This window comes from Protopterus annectens, chromosome 11.part0 (genome assembly GCF_019279795.1).
Source record: "Protopterus annectens isolate FY-2018-M chromosome 11.part0, PAN1.0, whole genome shotgun sequence".
Taxonomy (NCBI): Eukaryota; Metazoa; Chordata; order Ceratodontiformes; family Protopteridae; genus Protopterus; species Protopterus annectens.
Window position 1 is genome coordinate 49,291,106 of NC_056745.1, and position 25,563 is coordinate 49,316,668.

Below are 25,563 nucleotides of genomic sequence, written 5' to 3' on the forward strand. Positions count from 1 at the left end.
ACCATACGGTAATTATTTTTTTACCATCATTGGTCAACCCCTTTTCCTTCTTACCTTCAGGTATTTCTTGTACCATTGCTGGTATTTTTCTGTTTTTTCTTTCTTTCCTTCTAACATGACAGATAAAAAAGGTAGCCCAGGCTTTAAAAGATGTTTAGATTGTGGCCATAAATTACCTACTTCAGATGCACATTCTCTGTGTGTCTATTGCTTGGGTGTGCCTCATTTAACAGTTGACCCACCTTGCGAGATTTGTAATAATTTCTCTAACAGGACGTTAATTGAGAGGAAAAATAAATTAATATTGAAGGGGCTACTTAAATCTCCTTTTTCAGAGGCTATTTCTGGGTAGGAGGCTTCAACCCCTCCAAGATCCCATAAGAAAAAGAGTGATGAACATAAAAAGGACAAGTCTCTTCCTTCGCCCCCAGCTGGGGACCCTCCAGGAACCGAGACCCAAGAAAGCTAAGCTTTCCAGTTCGGATTTGACTTCTTTGGCTCCAGCACTTTCGGTGCCTAGACCTACGGCACCGAGGCCATCAGCGCCTTCTGTGACCTCAGCGCCTAGTATGCCCCATACTGCATCTGTACCGAGGAGCTCCTCTGTTCAGACTCCCTTACCGGCACCAGCTGTCCAGTCGATGCAGACTGTTATGATGTCGATGGGTGTTTCGACACCCATTTCCTTTTCAGCTCCGACAACTTACCCGGCACCGACTACCCTGTTGGTACTGACCATTCAGTTTTCGTCACCGATGTTTTCGGCTCAGGCCTTAGCACCGACAACCACTTCAGTACCGACCTCATAGTCAGTGCAGACCATGCCTTCGGCACCGATGATTTCCTCTGTGCAGACACCAATAGTTCAGTCCATTATAGCTCCGTTGTTCTCAGTGCTGACCACCTCCATGGTGGGCACCGAGTTTGCACCGTCCTTGGATAGACCTGACTCTCCCTCAGCCATGTCCGTGAAATCCGCTAGAAGCCTCTCTGAACACGATGTGTTGCGTCTTGTGGATCAAGTGCTTTTGGCCAGAGGTATCCCGCCTCCCAGGATCTATCCTTCCTCGGGAGGTGATCAGCCTTTACCAAAGACCCCTACTTATTCTCCTTCTTCATTGCCTTTGAAGCCCCTTCATATAGCACGGTCTTCCCCCACTACGGTTCCTTTTATGGGCCTCACTAAGGATCCGCAATTGCCTTTGTGGCAGGAGATTCTTGTCATGGCCCGGGATGTTAGCTGTGGTGTACGTACTTTGGCATTTTACAGCCATCCAGGGACTCCGAGTCGGCAGGCTGAGCCACTTAGGCGAGGGGTGACCCCTCCTCTGGGCCCCCATCCCTCTTCAGGTGGTCCGGCCTTCCAGCTAATGGAGAAGGCTCTGGTGTCGTTTGGCGATCCTGTGCTATCACTCTCCCCACCCTCCTCTGGACCTCAATGTGCACAAGCTGCACCTAGCAGACACCAGGCACATGGGCCTCAGGACATACTCCCAAAGGAGACCCCTTTTCATCTGTCTTCCCCAGCTTCTCCCTCTGAGGAAAATCATCAAATGAGCTTGTGCAAGAGGAAGCACATGGACTCCGCAGAGGAGTCCCTTACTGAAGACACAGACTTTGATGATGGGGAAGGGTCCCCTTGATCACCCTCTGAGGTATCCTTTTGTGATATCCTTGAAATCCTTAAACAGAGAGGTGACTGGCAGCCCTCTAACCCGACCTCAAAAGAGTCTGTGTTCCTGCAGGCCTTTCGTGCCCGGCCCCCTACCTCCTGGGTTACACCACCTGCTGACGAACTTGTCTGGCTCGTTGTGCAGCATGTGTGGAAGGCTCCTGACGCCACTGAGGCCATTCCCCGGAGGCCAGATAAAATATTGTCCCCTCCTGCTAGTGATCCCTATTGGTCCAAAGGTCTTCCTGTAGATGCTTTGGTGGTGGCGACCGCAACTACAATGGACTTGGTGGAAGAAGAAAGCCAGACTGTCCATCCAGCCAACAAAGAGTTCCGGGCTCTGGACAGAATAGGGAAGCATACTTTTGCATCAGCGACCTTTGCAGTCAGGTCCCTGAACTGTATGGCACATTTACCAGGCTTCAAAGAGTCTTAATTTCTGAGCTCTCTGAAACTTTGGCTGGAGCTGTGTCTGATGAGGTCCGTGACAAAGTGGCCTCTCAGCTAGCCACCATCGAATCAATATCTTAACCCTCCATGTGCCTGATATCTCACGCATCAGAAGGAGCAGCTAAAGCGGTGGGTTCAGGCATTGTTCTGAGATGACATGCCTGGATGTGCTTGTGTAATTTCGCAGAACCCTTCAAGGCTTCCTTTCTCAATGCTCCCATCGAAGCCTCGTCGTTGTTCGGGCCCAAGGTTAAAAGCACACTGGCCAGATGTGAGCAGGATGGTAAGACCCTTTAGGCTGTGGGTGTCCGTTATTCTTCCCCTCAGTGAGCTTTCTCCAGAAACCAGAAGAGTGGGAAGATATGGCACAAAAAATCTCAAGGTTCTTTCCATGACACACAGGCCGAGTTCTCCCCAAGAGGCAGAGGGGGAAACTCATAGGGAAGACGCCCCTTTTGGGGCAGAAAGGGTCAACATAACCAGGGTTCCAGGGATTCTTTCTCTGGCCATTCCTACCAGCGCTCCTGAGGAGTGGCCCAACTGCTTTCCTCTGGAAGTGGTTGGGGGTTGTTTCTCGTTGTACCCTTCTGCCTGGCTAACCATTGCCACCATTCTTGGGTACAAAGGATAATAACCAGAGGTTATCATATCCCCTTCGACCTTTGTCCCACTCCCCTAACAAGCTTACCCAACGTTCCACCCAGTCAAAGTGAAGAAACAGAGTTAGAGATTTCAAAGCTGCTAAGAAAAAGAGTCATCCAAATAGTCCCTCCAGACCAGATAGGATCCGGATTCTACTCAAGACTATTTTTGGTGCCAAAGAAAACCGGGGACTGGAGACCAATTTTGGATCTCAGTGTGTTGAACAAGTTTGTAAAAGTACAAAAATTCTGGATGGTTACAATACAGTCTATCCTTCCACTTTTGGAAAAAGACGATTGGATGTGCTCGATAGATCTTCAAGATGCATACTACCACATAAAAGTGGACAGACCATCAAGAAGATTCCTTCGCTTCCATGCGGGAGCCAGTCATTACCAGTTCAGAGTACTGCCCTTCGGACTCTCTACAGCTCCCAGAGTGTTCACAGAGTGCATGGCAGTTGTCACAGCTCACTTGCGACTACAAGGATTCCAGGTGTTTTCATACTTGGACGACTGGCTCATCTCCGCCTCCACCAGACATCTATTGGAAGAAGCCCTGGCATACTCTCACCTCACTGCAGAAAGGCTAGGCATAACCATAAACTGGCAAAAATCCAATCTCACCCCATCTCAGTCCACAGAATTCATAGGGGTCATCTTGAATACAAAGAATTGCAGAGCATCAATTCCAGAGCACAGAATTCTTAGGATAAAGCAGTAACTGATTCCAATCCTTTCAGGGGAGAAATCCACAGCTCATTCTGTCTTCCAGTTGTTGGGTTCCATGACAGCCTCCATTACGATTGTTCCCTAGGCCAGGTTTCACATGAGGCTTTTACAATTGCTACTGCTCACCCAATGGTATCCCTTTCAGTACCCTCTTTCAGCCAAGATTCGGGTAACTCACAGGTGCAAATAAGATTTAAATTGGTGGATGGCGCACAGTCCATCACAGTGGTCTCTTCCCCTTCTCCCCCAACAGCCCAAGGCTACAGTGACCACAGACTCTTCCCTGATGGGGTGGGGGGGCTATTTCAGGGACAGACAGTCCAAAGTACTTGGTCTGAAATGGAGGCCCATCTGCATATAAATGTTGTAGCGCTGAGGGCGGTGCTTCTGGCATTGCAAGCATTCCATCCCCTGCTGCCATCTGGGACTATTGCGATACAATCAGACAACATGGCGGTGGTCTGGTACATCAACAAACAAGGTGGAACCAAATCTTACCCACTCTGTCGAAAGGCCATGAGGATATGGCAGTGGGCGATGGCTACCAACCGCTTTCTTCTAGCAATGCACATTTCCGGGAGTTCCAACGTGATAACAGACAGACTCAGCAGGTGTATTCTACAACCTCACGAGTGGCCCCTGAATCCCTTGATAGCAGCGGAGATTTTCAACCGCTGGGGTCTTCCTTGCTGCGACCTCTTTGCATCCCTGACCAACTACAAATGCAGTAACTATTTCACCCTGATTCCCTTTCCGGGTCAGTCACCCAGGGATGCTTTAGTCCACGATTGGCCCTCTGGTCTGCTTTATGCATTTCCACCTTTCCCTCTCATTCCCCAGTTTCTGAAGAAATCCCGCCGGTTGAAGAGCAAAGTAATCCTCATAGCACCATATTGGCTTTGTCAGATTTGGTTTCCCTTCCTTTGGCCTCACCTGTTAGATCGACCATGGATTATCCATCCAACCCAGGCATTGATCTCCCATCTTCAGAATCTGATTCACCCCAACTTGAACAGCCTGAAGCGCACAGCTTGACTCCTCCATTTCCTTTGATTGCCAGGCAGAATGATCTTTCTTTGCCAGTACGTGATATTCTTATTGCATCTCATAAGTCTTCCACCAGAATTACATATCTCAGCAAGTGGAAAATATTTACTTTTTGGCTGAAAGAAAAACAAGTAGATACTTTTTCAGCACCAGTGTCGATAGTACTGGAATATCTGTCTACCCTATTATAGTCCGGTCTATCTGCCTCTACCATTAGAGTTCATTTGGCTGCAATATCTAATTTTCATGATGGTGTCCAAGACTCTTCTCTTATGTCACACAAATTATGCAAGACTTTCATAAAATGCGTGAATCATCTAAGACCCCTTTTAGAGAACCTACTCAACCATGGGCCCTGTCATTAGTCCTACAAGCTTTGACAATTCCACCTTTCGAACTAGCTTCTTCTTGCAACCTCAAATATTTGTCATGGAAAGCCTTGTTTTTGGTCACCATTACTTCTGCCAGACGTATCTCTGAGCTTCAAGCCTTATGCATCAAGAAACCATATTTGATTTTTCATAGAGATAGTGTCATTGAGAACTAATCCTACCTTTCTGCCAAAAGTGATGTCTGAAATGTCCATTAATCAAACCATTGAATTGCCAGTTTTCTTCCCCAATCATTCAAACAGAGGAGAGTATTGCGTACATACCCTAGATATTCACAGGCAAATTAGTTTCTACTTGAACAGGACTAAGGCTTCTCGTAAATCAGACTAGTTATTTTTGGCCTGTTCTGGACCTAGATTAGGATGTACTGTTGCTAAGGTCACATTGGCTAAATGGTTAAAAGACTGTGTAACCTTCATTTATAGAAAATGTAATATTCCATTACCTACTACCATAAAGGCTCATTCTACAAGGTCGGTGGCAACTTTTGCTACCTTCCATGCCAGAGCCTCTTTACATGACATTTGTGCAGCTGCAACTTGGGCTACTCCTCATAGCTTCATCAGTCATTACAAATTGGATTTGGCCTCCAGGGGAAGAGCATCTTTTGGTTCTGTGGTGCTCCGGAATGTCCTTCCATGAGAGCCTCCCAGGAATAAAGGTAGCTGCGGACTCTGTCCCACATGTAAGGACTGAACGAGGATTAACAATATCAGATAAAGAAGTTATGTCTTACCATAGCATTCCGTCTGTATTGTTGATCCTCGTTCAGTCATTACGACCCTCCCTTCTTCCCCCTCCTGTGGCTTCTAGTGGATCTCACCATCCGGTTCTGTTAGGTCATTTGACCGTAATTAGCCTCTACCTTCTTTTGACTTGCAAACTCAATCTGAGGTAACAGGGAGAGGGGAATTCTGGGTAAGAGTTTTTAGCTCAAGAGTTTGTAGCTGGCGTGAGCTTGGAAGATGGCCAGCTCGGTTCCAAGGTCGAAACCGATACCCACATGTAATGACTGAACGAGGATCAACAATACAGATGGAACGTTATGGTAAGACATAACTTCTTTTTATGTAAGATAACTAGTTTGAATTCCAAGTGCTTAAATCAAAACTAAGGAGCTTAGAATGACAGTTACAGTTTACTCAGACTCAGTAATAAATGCAACCAAGCACTTTTAAGAACAAGCAGCAAAAAAGCAAAATAAAGTAATACAGTAGAATGAAGCACAGTTACAGTAAAAGCTAAATACAGTGCTTTTGTAGTAAGTGGGAAGGGGGGAAAGAGAAGATAATTCAAGTTTTAAGAGAGTAAAGGGGTGGGCCTTCCAACTGATCTCTCCATACTCAGCTACCATTGCATAAGGTCCATTATTTATAGATTTGCAAAATTTACATGTCCCACATTTACTCATTTGGGATTCGAAAGACTCTGCCTGTAATTCCTGAACCTTTTCCAACCTCCCCTTAATGTTACGACCCCTACCAAAAACCACCACTGAAGACCCTCCCAGCCGGTCTCTGTCATCAGGTGTGAAAATAGTGTTCCATGCTCTTTTAAAAATTTTTTACAGTGGTGGAGGCATCATTTTTGATCCTAGAGACAGTTCCTTGTTTAACACCCCATTGTCCAACTCTTTCTTAACAGGCATAATTCTTATACTTTAGCCTCAAAAAAAATATTTTTAATTTTATTTATCATATTTACGGGATAATCTCTCTCTTTAAACATTTTGATCAAGTTGTCCATTTCACCAATAAACATTTCATCAATTCCTTTTTTTGGAACATGGGGGACAACAATCAAAGTGCAAAAATGAATTTGAATATGTTTTCTTTCTATAAGTTGTTGAATTGAAACAGTGATTAACCAAATCCTTGTACTGATAACAGTCAATCTTATAAGTAAACTTTAAAAAATATGGTGGTGGTGTTTATATAATTTATAAATCCAGGTACCAAAATCTGGTCCCCTTTCCATAAAATAAGATTGTCATCAAGAAACCTGTAATACATAACCATATGTTCATCAAAAGGAGGAACAAAAGCAGATCTCTTTTCCCATTCAGCTAATACCAGGTTGGCATATATGGGGGCACACCTGGCTCCCATTGCCACATCTGAGATCCGTTGAAGTAACTCCCCTTCAAAAATTAAAAAACAATTGTTAGCCAAGACCAGTTCCATCAAGTCATAAACCAGCTTGATTTTATTATTACCTAAATCCTTGTCCTGTATCAAACTCTCCAGGAAAAGGTCCATTCCCACGTCATGAGGTCTTACTGAAAAAAGCTCTTAATATCTGTAGTAATGAACACAATATTCTCATTATACTCTAGATTTCTCACCATATCCAAAAGGTGCCACGAATTATGTATTATTTCATTTTTTACTATTTAAAATGTGTTTACAGTAATAATCTATGTATGCTGCTATGGGTTTCATCTTTGGCCCTTGCACCGCCACTATAGGCCCCAAAGGTGGGTCAGAGATATTTTTATGAATCTTTGGAATTCCGAACATAGTCAGAATAAATGGCTTCTTTACCCATAGATAATCCTAAGTACATCAAACAAGAAACAGTCAATTTTTGCATAGGCTATGTTTCTTTCATTCCTTGTCACTCTTTTATAAGTAGTGTCATTGTTAAGAATGTCAAATATTTTTAAGACATAATCCATTTGGTTCATAATAAGCACCCCCCACCCTTATCAGATTTCATGATCCCGATGTTCTTATTAGTTGTTAGTTCCTGCAAAATTGCTCTTTCTTTCCTCCTTAAATTAAATTACCTACAAAGGGAATCTTGTTAATAGAGCATCTAAAACCTAGTTCACATATTGTTCAAAAACTGAAACCATTGGGTTAGAAGGAGGGATGTATGTACTTTTCCTTTTTAAAGTGTTTCTGTAATATGACCCACTGGTCTCACCAAAAACATTCTTAAATTCAACTGTCTTTGAGTATAGTTTTAAGTTGATAAGTAGTTTAGCTGTGTTCATTTTAAAATGAGGGATAAATGCAAAACTCTTTTTTTCAGCAAAGTAGAATGTTTAGGCAGCAAGGAAATATCACTAAACCTGAAAATATTATTCCTTGATGATCTCTCCATAGGCTACACCATTCCCTGGAAATCCTGATTCAATTATCACCACCAGCTAACCTCTCAGGATGTCTCAATGGTGGGAACTCCAAAATATTGTCTACGTTACAACACCGCTCATCCCTGATGTCATCCACCCCTGGACCTAAAACATCTGAAGATAATACGTCAGCCCCAGCTCCAGTGCTAAAATTAATACCCGAAGATTGGACGTAAAACATCTGAAGATAAAACATCAGCCCCAGCTCCAGTGATAAAATTAATACCTGAAGATGCTTTACCACCACTGGGCAAAGGATAAGCCCTTTTTCAGAATATTCATGAGTGTTTCTTAACAGTTTGAGTGTCTTTTTTTCTTGATTATGTTTCACTAAAGCCTGTCGTGGTAACTAGACTGATGTGTACTAAATAAAAAGTCATTGACTATACTGTCTTTCAAAATTGTAATGTCATTATTATTTTGAGCAACTTGAGATAATTTTCATGAATAATAATATTCCTTAAATCCATACCTGTTCTGTCAAACAATTCATGTAGCTCACATGCATTAATGAGACTACTTCCGACCGATTGGGTACTTCCAGACATGGAGGCCTCTGGGAACCCTATTTAAAGAGATACACTTATTTCTGTAGATACTATCCATTTGTAGTGTCCTGCATCTCTTAAATTTTTTTTCCAAAGTTTGTATAGCCAAGGACACCCAATCTCTAAACTCCTCAGTTGGTGTGACAAAATCAAATTTTGGAGAATATAGCCAATGGGAGATATCAATACTGTCCTTCTCTTCTGGATTACCATCATAACGTCTCACAGCGGCACTGACATTAGCTGTGTCATTTGGGTTAAAACTTTCACCATTAAGTTGTGGAGAACTTGTAGGACTGACATTGCTTATTCTATTGTTGCGGTCACCCTCAGACAAGGAAACCACGTGAAAAACTTTTCAAAAGCAAACTTCACATTACTTAAGACCAAGGTGGAAAGTTTCAAAGCCCCCATGCTAAAGGATAATGCTGTCCAAGCTGCAAAATCCTTTACTAATGCATTCTATGGGCACCTACAAGAATGCATGGATTGTGCTATCCCAAGCAAAACCAAGACTCACTCCTCCAAGAAGAGGAAACCAGTCTGGTGGACCCCTGCCATAAACAAGCTGTACAACAGGAGGAGGAAACTAGTACAGAAAAGAGTAAAATCCCAAGAAGGGAAGACATCCCTGATCAGTATCAGCAAGAAACTATGATCCCTCATAAAATCATCCAAGGCGAGCTTTGAAAGAAAAATTGCCAAGGACTCCAAAGATAACCACAAGGCATTCTTTAGCTATGTCAAGAATCTAAGTGGCAATGCTCATATCTGCTCGGAGTTAGTGCAGAATGGCACAAAATCACTGAACCGCCGATATTGCCAACATCCTGGCAGACAGGTTCAGTGCAAACTTCACCCCCCTCTCTCCCCCAAAAGGGCCCATAACCATACCAGAAGAATGTAGAGCCCCTGAAATCACAGACACTCAAGTTAAAACAGCCCTCTCCAAAGCCAAAAACACAGCATCAATGGGACCGGAAGGTGTCCCAGGCTGCGTCCTACATGAGCTCAAAGACGAACTAACCCCTCACCTAAACACACTGTTCAACCTCAGCCTCTCCACAGGCTACGTACCCATAGAGTGGCACACAGCAACGGTTATTCTGCTCCACAAAGGTGGAGTCGCAACAGACCCCAGGAACTATCGCCCTATAAGCCTGGCTAGCTTGGTCTGTAAGGCTGTGCAGCGCATCATCATGGAACTTATTAACAGAGACATTGGGAACCTCCAAACACTTGACCCTACCCAGTTCAGCTTTAAGGGCAGATCATGCCTCCTAAACCTGGTGGACTTCTTTGAGACAGTTACCAAGGCTATAGACAAGGGAAAGGTGGTACACACAGCCTACCTAGACCTTGCAAAGGCCTTTGACACCATTCCCTGTTCTGGTATTGTAGACAAGTTCACCAGCCTGAATATAAACCCCTGTGTCACAAGATGGGTTGCCAACTGGCTCATGGACAGAACCCACATGGTGAGAGTTGCGGGAGCTAGGTCCGACTCTAAACCGGTTACAAGTTGTGTTCCCCAGGGCTCAGTCCTAGGACCCCTCCTGTTTGGCATATACTTCTCAGAGGTACAGGCAAGCACAGGACTATGGCTGACCAAGTTCGCAGTCGACTGCAAACTAGGGGCTATAATTGAGTCTCCGGCTGACACAGACATCCTCCAAAAGGATCTCACTGAGAAGGATACCTGGTGTCAAAATCATGGCCTCAAGCTAAATGCCAAAAAGTGCATAGTCATCCCCTTTGGAAAAAAAAACAAAGTACCCACAAACTACCACATAGGTGGTAGTCCCCTAAATACGGAAGATGTAATAAGGGATCTGGGGACCCAAGTAGATAGTAATCTCTCCTTTGATAATCACATTGCCAGAGTGGTTCAAAAATCCTTCTGTGTGGCCCACCTAATCACAAAAGGGTTCGCATCCACACCAAAGGAGGTCATTGTGCCCCTCTACTCATCACTCATCAGACCCATCATAGAGTACAACACCCCATTTGGGATGTATCTTGCAAGACACCTGCAACAGCTGGAAAGACCACAGAAGTACTTCACCAAGAGGATCACTAGCCTCAAACAAATGCCCTATGCAGCTCGACTGAAGAAACTCCAGCTGTACTCGGTTGCATACCGCCTACTCAGAGGTGATCTCTGCCTGACATACAAGGCAATGTCCAACCCAGAATTGATGGACATGCTCCACCTAAAGAAAACCATATCCCCTTGAGCCACACGCTCTAGGGATCTAAACCTCACCACAACAATAAATAGGACGTGCTGGTGGGATAGATTCCTGTCCCAGAGACTTCCCATGCTTTGGATCAAGATTCCAATCTACATTAGGCAGAGCTCCTCGCTAACCCTCTTCAAGAGAAACTTGATGAGTGGATGGGAAACAGAAAGTTTACCCCAGGGATCACTTCAGTAGCTCTGCTGGACAGAGGCACAGAGAACTAATCTAAGGGGGTGGAGAAAGCCAACACATTCTGGCTAGACTTATAAATGCCTTTGGGTAGATAGCCTAGTACCTACCTATGAACCTATTAGAAATGTATGTGGATAGCTGCTGCAGCAAAAGGATTAAGTCTGCTGACAAAGATGCCATTATCTGACTTGAAAGTATGTAAACAGTGCCATTCAAAACTAGTAACCCAAAATACTCGACAAAGTGGTACACACCACAAACCCAAAAAATCAAAACGGCATGCAAAACAAACTGAACAGTTGCACGCATGGATACAGTTAAATCCCACTTTATAAACATAGCACTTTCTACTTGTCATCACAAGGCTTCACTATAGATTCATGGAGTAGTACACATGTTACTGCCCACACAACAGTGATCAGTTCAGTTTCAGTGCTTCTTTGCCAAGGAATCTTTTTCCATACTCTAGTACACAGAGTAACTAACCAGTCAATAGAACTTACTTAAATACTACCACCCTTACAGAGTCAAATTAGCAGCCATAAAAAACCCACCATTAATTAATCAATTCACTCTAATAGTAATGTTTTAAAAATATACTTACTAATTAGATGCAAATGTTAAACATGATTATATGTATTGAAAGCATAAAGCTTCTAATAAAACTTCTACACACATTGTTGTCTACAAACACTGATTTAAATTTTCTTATTTTAATGCATATTTAAATGTTAAAATATTAAATCATTCCAGCATAGAACTTAAAAAAAAACATGAATTGAACATTGCTCATTAAGACTTGTTTTTTATGTCGCATTTAGTCTTCACTGCCATGAAGTTTCTTTATATTCTAACAGGCTGTCAAAATCAGCCCTCCCCGTCTTCATCGTAAATAATCCTATCCACCACAAAAAATAAAAATCTTCTAGTCCTCCTTCATCAGTGCTCCCTTTGATAGAGGTTCTTTGTTTGGCCCTAAATTTAAAGATACACTATTCAGGTGTGAGCAGGATGGTAAGACCCTGTCTGCTTTGGGGTGGGCGTATGTTTTTTGACTCCAAGAACCTTTTCTGGGAATCAATGAGGTGGTCAAAAAATGTGGTTCAGAAAGTCTCAGGAGTTCTTTCCATGATCCACATGGAGATAGTTCCCCCCGGGGCAGAGGGGGGAACTCTAACGGAAGATGCCACCCACATGTCAGAGGAAGCCTGCAGTATCATGTGTCCAGAGATACTTTTGCTGATGGACCCTACCAACGGTTCTGAAAGGAGGCTCAATTATTCACCTCTGGAGGCAGTCGGGGGTCATTATATAATACCGTTTTCCCTTCCCCCTTCAACTGTAAACAAAATTCCAGATGTTCCACCCAGTAAGAAAAAAGCAGCAGTACTGGAATTAAAAAGAGCTGCTAGAAAAAAAAGTCATCCAGGAGGTCCCCTCAGCGCAGAAAGAGCCCGGAATTTACACAGGATTCTTTTTAGTGCCAAAGGAAACATGACTGGAGACCAGTTTTGGATTTCAGCAATCTGAACAAGTCAGTTCAGTATACAAAGTTCTGGATGGTCACGGTTCAGTCCATTTTGTCTTTCCTGCACAAGGATGACTGAATGTGCTCAATAGATCTTCAGGATGTGTACTATCACATAAAAATGAACAGACAATCCATAAAATACCTATGCTTCTGGCTGGGAAGCAATCATCAGTTCAAAGCTATGCCCTTTGGCCTCACCACAGCCCCAGGGTGTTCACCAAATGCATGGCAGTAGTAGCAGTTCAATTGAGACTGCAGGGATTCCAGGTGTTTGCATACTTGGACGACTGGCTCATAACTGCTCTGGCCAGGCATCTTGTGATAAAAGCACAAGATTATGTACTCCAGCTTTGCTCTCATCTAGGAACTGCCATCAATCATAACAAATCTCAGTCAGAACCATCTCAGACATTAGAGTTTATATGGTTCTTTTTTCAAACTGGTATTCAAGTCAAAAAGAGAATTCAAAATTCCTCTGTATTAGCTCAATTGATTCTACAAGTCTTGGGATCAATGTCCTCTGTTATAGTTCTGGATCCGTTAGCAAGATATCATATGAGAATATTTCAGTGGACCCTAGCAACCTGGTGGTCTTTTCTGCAGCAACCTATGTCCACCCAGATCAGAGTAACTTAGATGCGCAAAAAGTACCTCTTGTGGTGGTTTCACTCCGATCAAGTGTGACAAGGCTGTCCCTTCATTCTTCCTCAGACCAAAGTCATACTGACCACGGGTGTTTCCTAGATTGTGGGGGTGGGCTCACTTCTTGGGAAAGACTGTCCAGGGCACCTGGTCCCCCGAAGAGGCCATTACGCATATCAGTGTCCTGGAAATGAGAGCAGTCCTTCTAATGTTGCAAGCCTTTCAAGACTCTCTCCTTTCCGGGACTATTACAGTGCAGGCAGACAATATGTTAGTGGTATGGTACATCAGCAAACAAGGAGGAACGAGATCTTACCCCTTGTGTTGAGAAGCTGTCAGATTGTAGCAATGGACTATATCATTCACTCGATTTCTGATAGCAACACACATTCCAGGGAAATCCAGTGTGATAGTAGACAAGTTGAGGAGCTCTATTTTATTGCCTCACGAGTAGTCTTTCATCATCAAAGTTGCAGAAAAGATATTCCAGCAATTGGGCAACAGGTGCAGCAGGTTCTTTGCTGTGATCCCCCCACTGAGGGAATCACCAGGAGATGCTGTCTCCTCCACAATTACCCCACTGTGTTTTTTTTTGCTTTGCACTTACCCCCAACCTCTCCAATCCCCAGATTTCTCCAGAAGGCATCTCGATTGAAGACTGTAGTCATCCTCATTGCACCTTGTTGGCCTTATCAGATTTGATCCCCCTTTCTTTGGCCTCATGTAGTTCACCCACCATGGATTCTGGGTCCAGATCTAGACCTCCTGTCTCACCCGACAGGCATAATTCACCTGGACATTTCAGGCCTAAAGTTAACCACATTGTTTCTTCACTTCCATTAATAGCCAGACATTCAACTCTCTCCTCCCTTGTATGTCTCATTCTTTTTTTTCCCATAAACCTTCCACTATAAAAATTTATAGAAGGAAATGGAAAAGATTTGTTTTTTGGGGCACAACAAACAGACATTGATCCTTTTTCAACACCAGTACTTAAATTTCTGGTGTTTTTGGCAGCAATTTGTAATGAGGGGTCAAACTCCTCCACTGTTGAAGTTCAACTAGCTGCCATTTCTAATTTTCATATAAGAGTATATGGCTCTTCCTCAGCTTCTCCAAAACTTTGTAAGGCCTTTATAAGGGGAACTTTTCTTCTTAGGCCCCCTTTTAAAGATCCAACTCTGCCATGGGACTTGGATTTGGTATTACAAGCTTTAACTCAATCTCCATTTGAACTATCAGAAAAACGTGAACTAAAATTTTTAACCTGGGAAACTACCTTTTTTTGGCAGCTATAAGCTGTCCTGGAAGAGTCTCTGAACTGTAAGCCCTATCTTCTAAGTCTCCTTATTTAACTTTCCGTAAAGATAGGGTAGCGTTACATACCAACCCATCTTCCTTCCTAAGGTGGTGTCAGAATCCAGCATCAATCAAGCTATTAATCTTCCAGTTTTCTTTCCAAATTTTATGAACAAAGAATACATGTTATATGTATTGGATGTTCACAGAAGGTTGTCTTTGTTTGCATAGAACAAAAGATTTAAAAAAAAAAAGATCAATTATTTGTTTCTTTTGTGGAATCAAAATTGGGAAGACCACTTACCAAAGTAAGTCTAGCCAAATGGTGAACGGATTGTATTTCCTTTGACTACAGCAAGTTTGGTTTGCTTTTGTCAAAGCCTTTAAGAGCCCATTAACCAGGTCCACGGCAACTTCCATCAGTATTTTTATCCAGGTCTTCCATGGACAATGTCTGTGCAGCTGCAACTTGGGATAATCCTCGTACCTTTATTACTCATTACAAATTGGACCTGGTCTCGAGGGAAAGAGCAGCCTTTGACTCAACAGTGTTCAGGAATATCCTTCCTTAGAGTCTTCCTGGTATTTAGGTAGCTGGGGACTCTGTCCCAATTGTCGAGGAATGAATGAAAATTGACAACACTAGATAAAGAAGGTATGTACTCACCATAATGTTCCATCTATGCTGTCAATTTTCATTTTTCCTCAACTCCCCTCCCTCCAACCCCCCATAATTTGTTTTTCTGACTTCTGGAAGAGGAAGAAGAAGATACTAAGGGAGCCAATGTTCCTGCCTTTGAGCTCCAGGTGTTGGTTTCTCTTTTTATATTTGTTTCTAATTTGTCTATCAAGCTATAAATCCAGCAAACAAGATATGAGTTAAGGGAGGAAATAGAGAGTTTCCAATATCCTTGAGCTGTAAAAAGCATCATAGTCAGACCGAAGGTCATAATCATATCCACTTGTCAAGGAAGAATGAAAATGGACAACACAGATGGAACATTATGGTGGCTACATAACTTCTTTTTACACACATTAGATGTGCACAGACAACTTAGATTCTACTTGCATCGTACCAAGAATATCAGAAAATTGGATTTGTTAATATCCTTCTCCAAGAAAAAGACTGGAAAATCAGTTCTAAAGTAACCCTGTCAAGATGGTTAGCAGATTACATTTCTTTTGTCTGTGATTCACTAGGCATGCCTGTACAATCAAAGCCTAAAGTACACATGTCCATGCTTACACTTATCAAGGGTATCAGAACTTGTCAGAGATTTGGGATGCATGGCTAGGCTTAAAAAGGCCCTTGCGGTCGTTAGTCTAGTAAACAACTATGAACCAGAGCGATGGCAACCTTTGCAGAATGACTTCTTACCAGTGACATATGCGCAGCAGCAACTTGGTCCTTAGATCATACCTTTGTGTCTCACTACAAGTTAGATGTGCAGTCCAGGACTCGCACATCTTTTGGCTCTGCTATACTCAGGAAAATCCTTCTTTGATTCCACCAAGTCCCTGTTGGTTAGCTTAGGAATTTGTCCCACATGTTTAATCAGATGAAAAGAAGACAATATTGGATAGTAAAGTTAAGTACTTAAAGTAACGCTAGATCTGTGTTGTCTTCTTTTTGTCTGGTTCAACTCCCCTCCCTTCTTCCCCCTACCAAATTGTTATTGTATTTCTAGGGATCGGACAGATCTCCTTTGGACCCTGTCTGACCCCTTTTTATCTCGTACTTCTTATTGTGTTCTTCTACTTGTCCTGTTGTGTAAATGGATATATATCTGTGTAAATGGATATATATCTATATATAGATACACCCAGAATGACTTCTTTGGGTCAGTCAGCAAATTAAGTATGAGTTAGTTCAGGCAGGAGAGGGGAATTGTGAGTAGGGGAGGAGTCAGAGATCTTGGATCCAAAGCTTTGGTAAAAGGTGCCAAGGTTGGATCCATCCGAATCTGTCAACCACACATTGAACCAGATGGAAACATGACAACACAATTGTATTGTTACAGTAAGTACATAACTTTTCGTTTCTTAGTTGTTACTTCTGCTAGGAGAATTTCTGAATTCCATGCCTTTTCTGCAAAACCTCCATACATGATCTTTCACAAAGGCAGAATGTGTTTGAGAACTAATCTTTCTTTTCTTAAAAAGGTGGCTTCTTAATCCTCTGTCAACCAATCTGTAAATTTCCCTGTATTTCCCAAAATTTTCAAACAAAGGTGAATACACAATACACTTACTAGATATTAACTGTCCGTTAAGATTCTTTTTACATCAGACAAAAGCCTACAGGAAAATTGATCAGTTATTTGTTTGTTATTCCCCAATCAAGATGGGAAAGGGGGTATCCAAAGTTACTGTCTTCCGTTGGTTGTCTGACTATATCCTGTATTCACAAAGAAAGGGGGATGTTCTTTGTGTTTCACTGTTGCAGTCATCATATTTGGGTTATCCCTGCCAGGGTAGCCCTCAGCCGGCCCAAATACCAGAGACTTAGTATTTCTGCGTTGGTTGCTGTTGCTTGAGGACTGATGTCAGGTCGTCAGTAGTACAGAGTAAGGCAGCCGACGCCATTACATCAGTCTTTCTTGCCATGGAGGCTGAAGCAGAAGCAGTTTGCATGAGTGCCAGTCGGCCACTACCTGAGTTTGCGTCTACTGAATTGAAGATGAAGTCTTCTAAAGCTAAGTACCCCGTTGGGGATCCTTTTTTCTTGCACTAACCAATGTCAGAAAAAGTTAATAATTGTCTCGCCTGTGGAAAACAAATACCACACCAAGACTTCCACTCTTACTGCGTCACTTGTTTAGGCCTAGACCATGACGTCCCTCGTTGTTGCTTCTGTGCTTTGGTCAACACCAGAACTATCCATCGTCAGGCCCTTATTGTAGCCAGATATTTTCGCTTACATTTCTCGAATTCCAATATGACTTTGGTAAACCATTCGACAGCAGATCTTCCAAAAAAACGTAAAGATAAAGACAGAGACAAACTGCACAGGTCCAAACCTACCAACAATCATCAGTTCTCTGGTCTGCATTGAGGCACGTTCGCAGCCCCTGATGGCTGCTTCTATTGATTCGCAGGCCACTGCCGAGACCCTTTCGGAGTCTACTATGCCGCAAAACTCTTTTTCGACTAAGGATCCTCCGGTCGTCTCAACTTTGGATGGGTCCGAAGCCACTGAGCAGGCACCGGCTTCCGAGGAAGTCCTTCGCACTACCGAATCTCGACACAAACTGATGTCTACTTTCACGACTGCCATTCTTTCTAAAACTACCGAGTTTCTTAAGCCCCGGGTACGAACCACACCCAAGAAACAGACCCACTCTCAGGCGCCTACTACCTTGCCTCAGTCTCAAATGATTAAAATGGTGAAAGAGCTTATCATGCTGATCAGGGGAAGCCAAGCTAGCCCCTCCAAAAGGAAAAGAGATCTGTCCCCTGTAGTTTTGTCTGAACAAGAGTCAGATGAATCTGATGCATCTGAAAATGAAGACATGCAACCCCTCTCTACTTATGAGGATTCTGATGCAGAGGATTCCATTCCTTCAGCCACTCTCCCAGAGGATTTTTTATTTGGGGAAACCCTCCATACCTTAAGGGAGCATTTCCAATGGGAGAGTCAGGACTACCCACAGTCTAAAAAGAGACTCAAAGAATTCCTAGATCTTCCACAGCACAGAACTTTGGTCATCCCCCAGTCCTGGATGTTGTGGAGGATGTTTTCCTTGAATTCACCTTGACTCCTGATGCCCTTCCTCCTGCTCCCAGAAAACCAGACAGTTACTATAGAGTACCTGACTCACACAAATATCTTTTTAAAAATCCTACAGCTGACCTGAGGTCATTTCTCAAGGGCCAAAAGGAATTAAAGCAACCTCTACTAAGAATCCCACCCCCTCAGACAGGGATTCCCAAGCATTGGACAGATGGGGGTAAGAAAGTATACACCTCAGCTACTCTTGCTATCAGGGCACCTAATTGTCAGTTCCATATGCTGAAATTTCAGCAACATACCTTGGAACATCTTAAACAAAAAATGTCTTCCTTTCCCTCTTGGGCAGAATCTTAAGATTTACAAGAGTTAATGCATTCTGCAAGTCAAGTAACTAAACACACCTTGCACTGTGGTTTTGATACCCTAGAAGCTTCTTGCAGGGCAGCAGTCACTGGATCTGTCATTAGAAGGCATGCATGCCTTAAGGAACAGCTCCTGCCAGATCATGTCAAATCTAAATTGTTGGATGCCCCCTTGCACAAAGATAACATATTTGGCACTAAGGCAGAAGAGGTCTTAAAAAAAGATGGAAGAAAAAGCAAAATCTATGCAAACAGTTAAGGATTTCTTGCAGGTCCAGCCCCCTAGGTTCAGCAGGCATTGTCCCTCCAAACACTGGTCCTTTCCTCCTCCCAGTAGACCGGCCCAGCCTTGGCCCCGTGGAAGCAGACCCCCCTCCGACAGCAGCCCCAGGGAATGCAGAGATCTAAGCAGTGGACTACCTCCACTTCAAAACCAGGGAGTTCTAAGCTACCCCCTTATGGTAAAAACTCACAGTGACTCCTCTACCTATAATTCCTTGCCTCAGAAAAGATTTTCTATGGTGGGCAACAACATGCTCCCACAACAAGGGAATGTCTTTGTCCCCACCACCCAGACCCTCACCACTACGCTTGGGGTGCACACCTGGACGGCAGGTGCATACAGGGCCAATGGAGCTCACAGCAAATCCCTCTGCACATCAGTTAAAAAGAGATGATGGCTGTGCAGCAAGCCTTGATAACTTTCAAGTCCCTTCTCTCTCCAGGGGCTCTCCTGATCAAAACAAACAACACCACTGTGATGTGGTACATCAACAAGCAGGGAGGGACTCGCTCCTACCCTCTATACAGGCTGGCCATGACCCTTTGGCACACGGCCTCTGCCATGCAATGACGCGTGTTAGCACAATTCCTACCAGGCTCTCTCAACTCTCTGGCAGATCAATTAAGCAGAAATCTCCTGGACCCACATGAGTGGCAACTCAACAGAAGTACCTTCACCCTAATAACTCAGAAATGGGGAACCCCGAAGGTCGACCTGTTTGCCTCCCACACCAACCATCAGCTCAGCAAATTCAGCACTAGGGAGCATCACTGCATGGCTTGGAAAGTGGATGCCCTGTCCTTCCCCCGGGTCAATCTATCGGTCTATGCCTTTCCTCCACTACCTCTTATCCCCAGGGTACTGCTCAAAATAAGGGAGGAAAAACCAAGGACCATTCTCATAGCTCCAGACTGGCCCCACCAACACTGGTACCCCTTGCTGCGCAGCCTGTCCTCGCTACCCTGTGGCATCTTCTTCAGATTACAAACCTTCTAACCCAGAGGGAAGGAGAGTTCTTGCATCCCCAGTTGCAAACACCCATTTTGGCAGCTTGGCTTATTCCTTGACCCCAAACCAATCTGCCAACCTCAGTAAACGGGTTCTGGATGTTATCTGTGAGGCCAGACGTCTTAGCGCCAGAAAGTCTTATGCTGATAAACGTAAAAGGTTCTGCACATGGATCCAGGCTAAAGGAGCCAATACGGCACAGCCCTCCCTCCCTCTCTTCCTGGATTACTTAGCTGTCCTACGACACAGTGGCCTCTTTCTCCTCTATAAAAATTCATGCCTCTGCTGTTTCTGCTCATTTTCCCTGCTGTTTCTGCTCATTTTCCCACTGAGCAGTCCCTTTTCCCACACCCTTTGATCAAACAGTTCCTAAGAGGGGCTAGCAACTTGAGGCCACACAGAAGGGCACCAACACCAACTTGGGACCTTAACTTTGTATTGGAAAAGCTCACCCTGCCCCCTTTCAAACCAGCTTCCTCTGCAGAGCTAAAATTTCTCTCCTGGAAGACAGCATTCCTTCTGGCCATCACTTCACCCAGAAGAGTCTCTGAGCTGCAAACACTCATGGCTGTGGAACCCTTCATCATCTTTCATGCAGAAAGGGTATCCCTCAGAACTAACCCATCCTTCATGCCCAAGGTGGTGTTCAGTGTGGCTCTCAACCAATCCATTCATTTGCCCACCTTTTTTCCTAATCCCCAGAACAAGGAGAAAAGGATTCTTCACCCTCTAGATGTGCACAGGCAGCTCAGATACTATATGGACAGGACTAAATCCTTCAGAAAGTCTGATCAATTGCTGGTTAGCTTTGCTACAGGGACAGAAGGCAAAGCCATCTCCAAACAAACCATTTCCAAATGGATAGCACACTGGATCCATTTCTGCTACAAACAGCATGGAAAGCCTCCCCCCAAGGGGGTCAGGACACACTCCACCAGAGCAGCCTCCACCTCTGCGGCTCTCCTCAGAGGAGTCCCCACCAGGGACATCCTGGAGACTGCCACCTGGACATCTGTTCACACTTTTACCAAGCATTACCAGCTGCCTGTCTTTTCCAAATCTAGGGCAGGGTTTTCCTCTGTAGTCTTGCAGAGCATCCTAGCCAGCCCCTAGTTTCATTGACTGCCTCCACCCTTTTCCTCAGCTTTGGGAATCAACCCAAATGTGATGACTGCAACAGTGAAACACGAAGAACATAGTACAGTTGTGTACACTTCCCATAAATGTAGATGTTCGAGTGTGTTCACTGCTGCAGTCCTGCCCCCCCATCCCCCTTTCTTCTCTTCTCCTTTTATTACCATTCTAACTTGCTGTTCTCCTTTCCTTTCAAGGGATTTATTGGTATTTATTTTCCACTGGTGGGGTTTCTTCCACCAGACCCTGGCCTCCTATGTGGGGGGGGGGGGGGCTCTTGACAGGTTAGGGCAAGAAAAATAGATGTAATGGTGTCGGCTGCCTTACTTTATACTACTGACAACCTGACATCAGTCCTCAAGCAACAGCAACTGAAGCAGAAATAGTAAGTCACTGGTATTCTGGCCGGCCGAGGGCTACCCTAGCAGGGATAACCCAAATGTGATGACTGCAACAGTGAATACACTCGAACATCTACATTTATGGTAAGTGTACTCAACTGTACCTTATCACTGCTTTCACCTCCAAAAGCCCATTCTAGTAGATCTGTAGCTGTGTCCACAGCCTTCTTTTCCAAATGACCCCTCCCCCTTGATAACATCTGTGCAGCAACTACCTAGTCCCAGGTCCATACTTACAACTCACATTATAAATTGGACATACATTCCAGATCAAGAGCCTCTTTTGGTGCGAATGTACTCTGGAATATCCTTCTGTAAGATCAACCGAGTGTTACAGTAGCTGGGGACTCTGTCCCATACGTTGAGGAATGGACGGTAAAGGCAGCATCAGATAACAAAAGTAATGTACTCACCGTATTGATAGATAGGTGTTGTCTGTTTCCATCGTTCCCCAACTTTCCACTCTCCTTTCCCCTTCCATATATTTTATGTAGCATTTTAACTCCTGTATTGTTTGGGCTAACTTAGACTAGAGTCCTAGAGGTTCCTTATCAAGACTAAATGTTTCCATTTGTTTTTTTTTTGTTTTTTTATATTTCTGTCTAACACACTCGACCTGAGTTTGCTGGGTCAACATGAGGAATTATTGGTAAAGGGGAGTGTCTGAGCACTGGATCCAAAGGCTGAAAGCGTATGAAGTCAAATGTGATTTGATTCCAAACACCCTATATGTTGAAGAAGGATGGAACCAGATAACACAGATCTATTGTTATAGTGAGTATATTGTAAAAAGGGTTGGAAGCACTGATTGAGTTATTTTCAAGTGGAATGTTTCCCTGGATGAAGCAGGATTAGTTTCATACAGCAAGAGTAATTATATGTTTAAGCTGCAGCTCTCCAAACAGTTTTCTAAGCAGGAGTATATTTCAATGGTGCTTTCAGGTCTTAGCAGTTGCTCTGTAAGACTGAGTTATTGCAACAAACACAGGCACGCATACACAGACACACACACACACACACACACACACACACACACACACACACACACACACACACACACACACACTCTGTTTCTAGTAATGTCTTTTGTTTTCAGAGTAGTTGCAGGCTTTCACTGTTTTGTTTGACTGAATTTTGATGTTCCTGCATAGAAACAATGTAAGCGACTGTGGTGTACAAGCACAGAAGGAATACACAAAGGCTGCCGCACGCAACATTTGCCTTTAGCTGATGGGACAGAGTGTGGACCTGGAATGGTATGGCTTTATGCATGTTTTACTTTAATAACTTTCTGAAGGGAGAACTCAGCGGTCTGTAGATAATGTATATACGTATGTGTAACATTTCAAAACTTTTATCAGACAGCTGTTCCAGAAGCAGTCAAGTGTAATACATGATGCTTATGTATGTTTCAGAATGAATCAGATCATAACTGAAAACCTGTGTAAGTGCTGAACTTGACATTGATACTGATTTAGTAAACTGCTTAGTTTTACTGCTACTTGAGTGAAAATGTGTGCTTTTCATCGTGGTCCTAATGCACTATTAGTTTGCTACTGAAACAGTGTTTTTTTTTTTAGTTACAGAAAACTTGCACGATATTAGTGCTACTGTTTCTTTAAGGTGAAAATGGTTTGCAATGCTTCTTCTTCTTCTTCTTTCGGCTGCTCCCGTTAGGGGTCGCCACAGCAGGTCAACTGTTTCCATTTCTTCCTGTCCTCTGCATCTTGCTCTGTCAGACCAACCACCTGCATGTCCTCTCTCACCACATCCATAAACCTTATCTTAGGCCTTCCTCTTTTCCTGTTACCTGGCAGCTCCATCCTTAGCATCTTTTTCCCAATATACCCAGCATCCCTCCTCAGCACATGTCCAAACCAACACAATCTCGCCTCTCTTGCTTTGTCTCCAAACTGTCCAACCTGAGCTGACCCTCTAATATACTGATTCCTAATCCTGTCCATCCTAGTCACACCCAGTGCAAATCTTAACATCTTTAACTCTGCCACATCCAGCTCTGACTCCTACCTTTTCGTCAATGCTACCGTCTCCAACCCGTATAACATAGCTGGTCTCACTACCCTCTTGTAGACCTTCCCTTTCACTCTTTTTGGTACTCGTCTGTCACAAATCACTCCTGACACTCTTCTCCACCCATTCCACCCTGCCTGTACTCTCTTCTTCACCTCTCTTCCACACTCACCATTACTCTAAACTGTTGATCCCAAGTACTTAAACTCATCCACCTTTACCAACTCTACTCCCTGCATCCACACCATTCCTCTACCCTCCCTCTCATTTACACACATATATTCTGTTTTAGCCCTGCTGACCTTCATTCCTCTCCTCTCTAAAGCATATCTCCACCTCTCCAGGGTCTCCTCAACCTGGTCCCTACTCTCACTACATATCACAATGTCATCTGCAAACATCATAGTCCACTGGGCCTCCTGTCTAATCTCATCTGTCAACCTGCCCATCACCACTGCAAATAAGAAAGGGCTCAGAGCTGATCCTTGATGTAATCCCACCTCCACCTGAAACGTATCTGTCACTCCCACCGCAGTTCTCACCAATGTCACACTTCCCTTGTACATATCCTTTACCACTCTTACATACTTCTCTGCCACTCCCGTCTTCCTCATACAATACCACAGCTCCTCTCTATGCACCCTGTCATATGCTTTCTCTAAGTCCACAAAGACACAATGCATCTCCTTCTGACCTGTGTATTTCTCCAACAACACTCTCAGAGCAAATATTGCATCAGTAGTGCTCTTTCCTGGCATGAAACCATACTGCTGATCACTAATCATCACCTCCCTTCTTAACCTAGCTTCCACTACTCTTTCCCATAACTTCAAGCTGTGACTGATCAATTTTATCCCTCTGTAGTTACTGCAGCTCTGCACATCACCCTTATTCTTAAAGATAGGTACCAAAACACTTTTTCTCCACTCCTCAGGCATCCTCTGACTTTTCAAAATTTCATTAAACAATCTGGTTAAAAATTCCACTGCCATTTCTCCTAAGCACCTCCATGCTTCCACTGGTATGTCATCTGGGCCAACAGCCTTTCCATTCTTCATCCTCTTCATAGCTGTCCTTACTTCCTCCTTGCTAATCTGCTTCACTTCCTGATTCACTATCCCCACATCATCCAACCTTCTCTCTCTCTCATTCTCTTCATTCATCAGCCCTTCAAAGTACTCTTTCCATCTACTCAACACACTCTCCTCACTTGTGAGTACGTTTCCCTCACTGTCCTTTATCACCCTTACCTGCTGCACATCTTTCCCAGCTCTGTCCCTCTGTCTAGCCAATTGGTACAGGTCCTTTTTCTCCCTCTTTAATGTCCAATCTCTCATACAACTCTCTATATGCCTTATCCTTAGCCTTCGCCACCTCTCTCTTTGCCATGCGCCTCATCTCCTTATACTCATGTCTACTTTCTTCATCTCTTTGACAATCCCACTTCTTCTTCGCCAGCCTCTTCCTCTGTATACTCTCCTGTACTTCCTCATTCCACCACCATATTAACATCTTTTATTTACGTACATTATACAGTAGATATAAAAAGTGTACACACCCCTGTTAAAATGCCAGGTTTTTGTTGTATAAAAAATGGGACCACAATAAATCATTCCAAAACTTTTCCCACCTTTAATGTGACCTATAACCTGTGCAATTCAATTGAAAACCAAACAAATCTGTTAGGAGAAAAAAATATAAAAAATAAAAAATGTACAATAAACTGGTTACATATGTGTGCACACCCTTAAACTAATTGTTGAAGCCCTTTTGATTTAATTACAGCATTCAGTCTTCTTGGGTAGGAGTCTATAAGCATGGCACATCTTGACTTGTCAATATTTGTCACTCTTCCTTGCAAAAGCGCTCCAAGTCTGTCAGATTGCGAGGGCATCTCTTGTGCACAGCCCTCTTCAGGTCACCCCACAGATTTTCTATTGGATTTAGGTGTGGGCTGTGGCTGGGCCATTCCAAAACTTTAATTTTCTTCTGGCGAAGCCATTTTTTTTGTTGATTTGGATGTACGCTTTGGGTCATTGTCATGTTGAAAGGTGAAATTCCTCTTGATCTTCAGCTTTCTAGC

At 43.6% G+C, this 25,563-nt stretch overlaps 1 protein-coding gene across 1 annotated transcript in view; it reads left to right on the plus strand.

Annotated features, from left to right (window-relative positions):
• Positions 1–25,563, plus strand: part of ADAMTS20 (ADAM metallopeptidase with thrombospondin type 1 motif 20) — a 3,636,702-nt gene that overhangs the window by 876,426 nt on the left and 2,734,713 nt on the right. Inside the window, exon 11 of the mRNA XM_044087413.1 lies at positions 22,601–22,705. Coding sequence (XP_043943348.1) covers positions 22,601–22,705 — 105 coding nt within the window. The remainder of the gene's footprint in view (positions 1–22,600; positions 22,706–25,563) is intronic.